At 39.9% G+C, this 6,195-nt stretch overlaps 1 protein-coding gene across 4 annotated transcripts; it reads right to left on the bottom strand.

The window, feature by feature from the left end:
• Positions 1-493: 493 nt before the first annotated feature.
• Positions 494-5,539, bottom strand: SMIM19 (small integral membrane protein 19). Of its 4 annotated transcripts, none has more exons than XM_088480811.1 (4): positions 5,422-5,539; positions 3,904-4,040; positions 1,407-1,531; positions 494-785 (listed from the first exon to the last, which is right to left on the bottom strand). In XM_088480811.1, exons 2-4 carry the CDS (start codon positions 4,035-4,037, stop codon positions 730-732), a joined length of 315 nt encoding a protein of 104 aa, XP_088336937.1. In that variant the 5' UTR covers positions 4,038-4,040; positions 5,422-5,539; the 3' UTR covers positions 494-729. The 4 variants fall into 4 exon arrangements, with proteins under 4 accessions (XP_088336937.1, XP_088336936.1, XP_088336938.1 ...); XM_088480810.1 differs by having other exon boundaries at positions 3,904-4,055; positions 5,422-5,538; XM_088480812.1 differs by lacking the exon at positions 5,422-5,539 and adding an exon at positions 5,053-5,395 and having other exon boundaries at positions 3,904-4,055.
• Positions 5,540-6,195: the final 656 nt, after the last annotated feature.

Genomic DNA, 6,195 nt, shown 5'->3' with positions numbered 1-6,195 from the left:
TCTCTTGGATGTGCTGGAAAACAAGTCCGAGTCATAGAAGCCCCACCTTACAACTTACAAGACTTAAAGGATCTGCTGCTAACGTATTTGTGCCAGATACCACAGGATACCTTCAGAGGTCTCATGGACTCCATGCCTCAATGAATCAGAGCTGTTTTGGTAGCACGAGGGGGGGGCATACCCAATATTAGGCAGATGGTTTTAATATTACGGCTGATACACATGATATACACATTGGCTTTATATCAGTTTTTAATATGTTAAATACACAGTCTACATTTATCCTAAGACCATGTGTCAATATATTGACACTAAACACACTGGCACTTATTCCAGGCCAGTTAGCCCAAACTACTTTAACATGATAAAATGCCTATGAGTATTCATACAATAAATTATCTTACAGCTTATCAATTTTCTATTAGCAAAAATTTTTGCCAAATATGAAATTATGTAATTAATCTATGATAATAAACAAATAACAGTCTCTGTATAAGTTGTTGCAAGACTGAAAACTTTAATCCTTTTGTGCTGGGAAACACAAAATGATCCTGCATATGTCATATCATGTATATACACATAATAGTCCTTCTTGGCATCATATCAGTCTGTTGAACTATAACTGGTACTAGCATTTGCCTCCACCAGTTTTCTGGATGTCAGCAAATCACGGATGTAAAAGTTGGTCTCTAAACATCTGATCCCATTATGCCCAGGTAAGTGGATCCTTCACTCCACAGTGAGCTGAACACTGTCACTTTCACTATGTTGATCGTGTTTCCGTGCTGAAATAAAGAAAAAATTATTCTGACTGTCCTTTTAAAAGTAAAAAAAAAAGAGGAAAGCTGCTTAATATCACCATACAAGAGAAAATGTGAGCAGATCTGTACTGCAAATCTATGATGAATTGCAGGGCAGTATTGGAACACACAACTCAGCTTAAATCAAAGTCACTGAACCCAATGCAGTTTGAGCCATAAGCTAATGATGAAGCTCTCTTCAGCATCTCATCCATGTACTGCTCTTTGTGGAACAGATCACACGTCATAGAAACAGCTTTGTCTGAACTTCTTACAAAACTAAACCGTGACTACAAAAAAGTTGAGCTGTGTTCTATCAGAGGGCAATAAAAAAAAAAAACAACACAATTTTGCTTCTACATATAAAGTACTTAAAGCACTGCACAAAGATAATGCAAAGCTTTTAGCAAAAGATGTACGTTGGTATTTGAAAAACCATTATTTGAAGGAGGAAAACCAAGTAAAATACAGCAGCCACTACTAATGCGATTGCACATTTTAGTAACGTTGGAACATTCAGACCAAACGGATTATGCTGATTAAATACCTAAATAAATGAGTATTTTGGCTTGTTAAAATTTAGGAATAGCGATAGCCTAAACTTACCAATGTAATACATTTCTAACTGCTGACGTAAGCGAATCTTCTTCATGTCATCATAGAAATTAGGCTGTGATGGTGTTTCCACTATTGGTGGCACTGTAAAAATCCGCATGATCTTCCGTTTGTTCCTGCAATACAAAGATCTTGAAAACACTTTCTTCAAAGAATTCCTTGATTTGCATTAGAAAGAGTGAGGAGTTCCAAAAGACCCCTCCCTGTTCTAGTCACATTCCCAGTACTGCACAATAGATATGTATGATTCCACATAGCAGAACAGTTAGCTAATCTTCTGAAAAATTAAAGGTCCATTCATTTCTATTGGTTCCTTGTTTTTGCTACATATATAAATGCAATGTGATATGAACCATGACATCTTACACAAATACAATAGTTGAAAATAAATATGAAGAATTTAACATTTTTTATATTCAAATAAGTATGAAGTCAGGACGTTCTGTCACTATGTGGACAATTATGATTTTGACATAGTTAAAATGTTGACGTCTGGAAAATACATGGACAGAATGTCAACATATGAAATGTTAAGATGGACAAAATGTTGACATTAGCATTAGGGATACCTTACAAATGAATTGTCGAAATTAAATCAGTGTCGACATGCAGAATGTCAACATGTCAGACAAAATTGACACCATGTCGACATTCTCAAGGTCGACATAATATAAGGATCCCTTCTGTTGAATACCAAATGTTTTTACAAATATTTTGTAAGGTCCCACCTTAAAGCAGCAATTCCACATGCTATTTTTTACATAATAAAAAAATTCTAAGGGGCTTTCCAAAGTTTCTCTGCTCACAACATCATGTGTGATATGACTGAGGTAGTCAAATTACATTGTGGAAACTCAACAAAACTACAAATTAGTAACAAAAGCCTGGAAATACAAATTTTTAGTAACAAGGCTATTTATGGTGCGTACACACGGTACAACTTTCATGAACAATATGAACTATATCGTTCATATCGTTAACTTTTTTGTAGTCACCAACCTGACAACGACCAACGATGTGCGTTCCCGAATGGACGATAGAGATATCTTTCATCGTCCATGCATGCAGGCCAACTTGGATGATATTGTCAACTTTAGACACAAATCTCAGCAGTGAAACCACTGCAGAAACCTGGCGCTTAATTGTACTTTGATTAAAATCAGTGCTTGCTGCAAGTAATATGGGTTTAGTTACAACCCTAGAGACCACAATCTCTACAGAAAAATCAAGTAAAACAAAATTTACTGCGCTAAGCACTGTAAATATGAAGGCGTAAATATATAATATAAATAAGGTTTGCTGTCTGTTAGTGAACAGGAGGATAAAATAAAAATATAGTGTTTATTACATATAACATATCAATTTAATACTGGACATACAACAATCAAACAAATACAAATAAAATGATAAAAATTAATGCAATCACAGAATGGCTCTGATAAGATAACAATCGCTAGCTAAAAAGACTTTATATATGTGTATTTGTGATACTCATGTAACTGTATCAGACAGAGGTCCCAAGACAGTAAGTATCTATTAAAATGTCACTATTTGGCAACACTTTAGATGTAAGCATGTATCAGCAGCAGCAAGACTCCGCTGATAGATATATTTCTTCACTATTGGCGTCCCAGTGTGAGAATAGTGACAATTGAAGTTGGTAATTCAAATAAGCATAGTCAGTAATAAATTGAGTAGAGCTTTGTAGAGCGTGTCCACACTGTAGTCCATCCTAGCTCTGCTTTTCCCTGGTTGTGTGAAGCCGCGACTGGAGATGAACAGACTGCCGTATAGCGGCAGATGGTGAGTGGTCAGTAGGTCAGAAGACTCACCAGAAGGTTGCGTGGCAACAAACAGTGCTGATAGTGTAGGGTCCTCGTCTGTCTGGATGACGTCAACGCGTTTCATCCCGTGAAACACCGGGACTTTCTCAAGACTCACTTTATTTGTATCTGTTTGATTGTTGTATGTCCAGTATTAAATTGATATATGTTATATGTAATAAACACTATATTTTTATTTTAGCCTCCTGTTCACTAACAGAGGAGCAAACCTTATTTATATTACATATTTACACCTTGATATTTACAGTACTTAGCACAGTAAATTTAGTTTTACTTGATATCGTCAACTTTGCCTGTTCAGAGATGTGGCAGGATGACTTCACTGAAAGATATGTTTCAAGTCGTACCTTGTGTATGCACCATAACTTTTTAGATACCATTGGCATCTTTCATAGTAAAATAAATCAGGAAGGAGATATATGTTATCTGTAGTTTTATCCCCTGGATGTGATCATTAAGTGTCCTTTACAACAAATCAAGGAAAGGAGGATTCAGATTTGCTTAGCCGATTGCCAGAGATCTGGATGATCCTTGCTAAAAATGTTTAGGATTTGGCCAATTCCACACCAAAAGTCTGGATTCAGAGCATCCTAAAATAAAATATTAGTGCTAATATTTAAAACATATAACAGAAACGAACTCACTTTCTAGCGTACATGAAGAGGCCGAAGCTCACGAGAATCACTATCAAATAGACATTGGTGGCCTCGTTCCATGCCTCGTGTACAGAGTAGTCTATCGTACCATCATCCGCCATCACTCCATATCCACCGGCCATGCCCTGTGCAAGCGAAATCTAATGCAATTAAGGCAATGATATATTTAGCTAGGAACAGTGTTACAGTGATATACACATCAGGCAGATATAACCATTGGGCTTTTAATTCCTTTAGTCACTAACGGATGGTGACACAATTCTTAGATTAAAAATTTTTTTTTTTAAAATCGGTCATTAAATGTAATTAATTAGTTGCAATGTACAAAAGAAAAATGGAATTACAGTAAGGTGGAAGGCTTCAATTAGAATCAACATTCTTCTTTCTGTGCAGCAATGGGTATTTATGACAAATTAATTTAAACTGTAAATCAGGGCTCATACATCTGTGACGGATTACATTAATTCCCCGTTCTGCTGACATCGAGGCCAGGGGATCGGGGATATTAAACATGTTGAAAAACCTTGATTCCTTGATCCTGACCGGAAATTGTAACATGTTGAATTTCCTCAATATGCCCCACGGAAGTGGATAGATCCCCTTCAGTTTTTGTACCTTGACGTCATCAGCTACTGTCCAACGGGGATGCAGTTAAAAACCGGCGGTCGAAATGCCGACCGCCAAATCCCGGCAGGGGACTAATGACAGGCGTCCAAATCTCGAAGCCTGTCATTATACCTACGCCGGGAGCCCGATGCCCGGCATACCGAATGAGGGCAAGCCGGGCGCTGGGTGCGGACAGCCGCCGGGAGGGTTAGGTTAGGGACTTAGGGTTAGGCTAGGGGAAGGGAGGGTTAGGCACCCTGGGGGAAGGTTAGGCACCCACCCCCATGGGTTAGGTTTAGGCACTTACAGGGGCAGGTTAGGGTTAGGCACACCTAAGGGGAGGGTTAGGGATTGTTACTTAGCTTAGTCGGGATCCTGCTGTTCTGCTTTCCGGCGTCAGGATAACATCCACTGGGCTAACATCCGGCTGTATTTCATACAGATCCCGTCCAACGTCATTCCCTACTATTAACATGGGCATAATCTTGTGGCGAGCTACCGAGCCCGAAACGTAGCGAGCAAACAACTTACCTTTCCATCTACACATGGTCACCAATCTTTGGTGTCCACGGATCAGCGGTTTTGGTCACAATTGGCAGAACGAGACGGCGGAGATCCGAATGGGGAATCATGGCCCGAGTGTATGGGGCTCTTTTCTTAGCTATGCTTTACCCAGCACGCACTGATGTGCTGGTATACAGCGCCCATCACTTACAGGTTGCACATCAAGCAACAGTGTGGGAATAGAGCAGCCTCCACCACTACCCAGGGTATAACCAGTGCCGAATGGAGTAGCGGAATGCTGCAACCTTGGCAATCCTCCCTCCCCTGTTACTATCCTCCTGGCTCCTACACCGGCTCCTTTATAAAATAATACGAGCCAAAAAACACTGCCCTTACCGGATGTCCGGGTAGCAGCCGGGCCGAGTCTGCTACTTCTGTACACACTCACAAATCTAGCTGTAACCCTGCACACAGGCACTGGGGGCGAGGTCACGTGGACTCAGCGATGCTTCCAGACTGCATATAAGAGCTGTTCTCTTATTGGTCACAGCGGACAGCGCTCCCATTGGTCCGGCAGATGTTACATCGCAGACAGCAGCTCATCAGGACGCAGGGTCTCGCAATCGGCAGTGAGCACAGATGCACTCACTCTGACATTCTCACACTACAACAGCCTTAGCAGCAGGATAGGGTGACGTTGTTAGCATCTCCTAGGACCTAGAGTGAGAGAGTGAGTGTTAACTCAGTGTATAAGTGAAGAGGTACACACTGCTGAACAGAGGTTGGTTTTTAAAGCACCTGCAAATAACACATTATAAGATGGATTCTAAAGTACCACTTAGCAAGCAAAATAGAAAGAAAATATGCCCGGTATTCGGCTACTTCTCTGTTTTTACAGAACAAATTGTAAATAATGTTAATAATGCCAGCTGCTTGACTATGCAAAAATAAGAATTCAGCATTTGTTCTTACCAGTGTAATTTTGTACTACAGAACTATAGGAGACAATGGAGGCGCCTGAGCACCAGCACTGAAGGGGCACCTCCTCCATTGACCACAATATATTCACCCCACTTAGGGCTGTAAATTTGTACCCGGAGTGTACCATCACTGCATATCCCAATACATGGCACCTCTTCCATATTTATTTTAAAAAAAAAATTGGGTAGG

This window comes from Taudactylus pleione, unplaced genomic scaffold (genome assembly GCF_031769625.1).
Source record: "Taudactylus pleione unplaced genomic scaffold, aTauple2 ptg000256l, whole genome shotgun sequence".
Taxonomy (NCBI): domain Eukaryota; kingdom Metazoa; phylum Chordata; class Amphibia; order Anura; family Myobatrachidae; genus Taudactylus; species Taudactylus pleione.
Note: the sequence above shows the minus strand (reverse complement) of the source record. Positions and strands in the feature narration are given on the sequence as shown.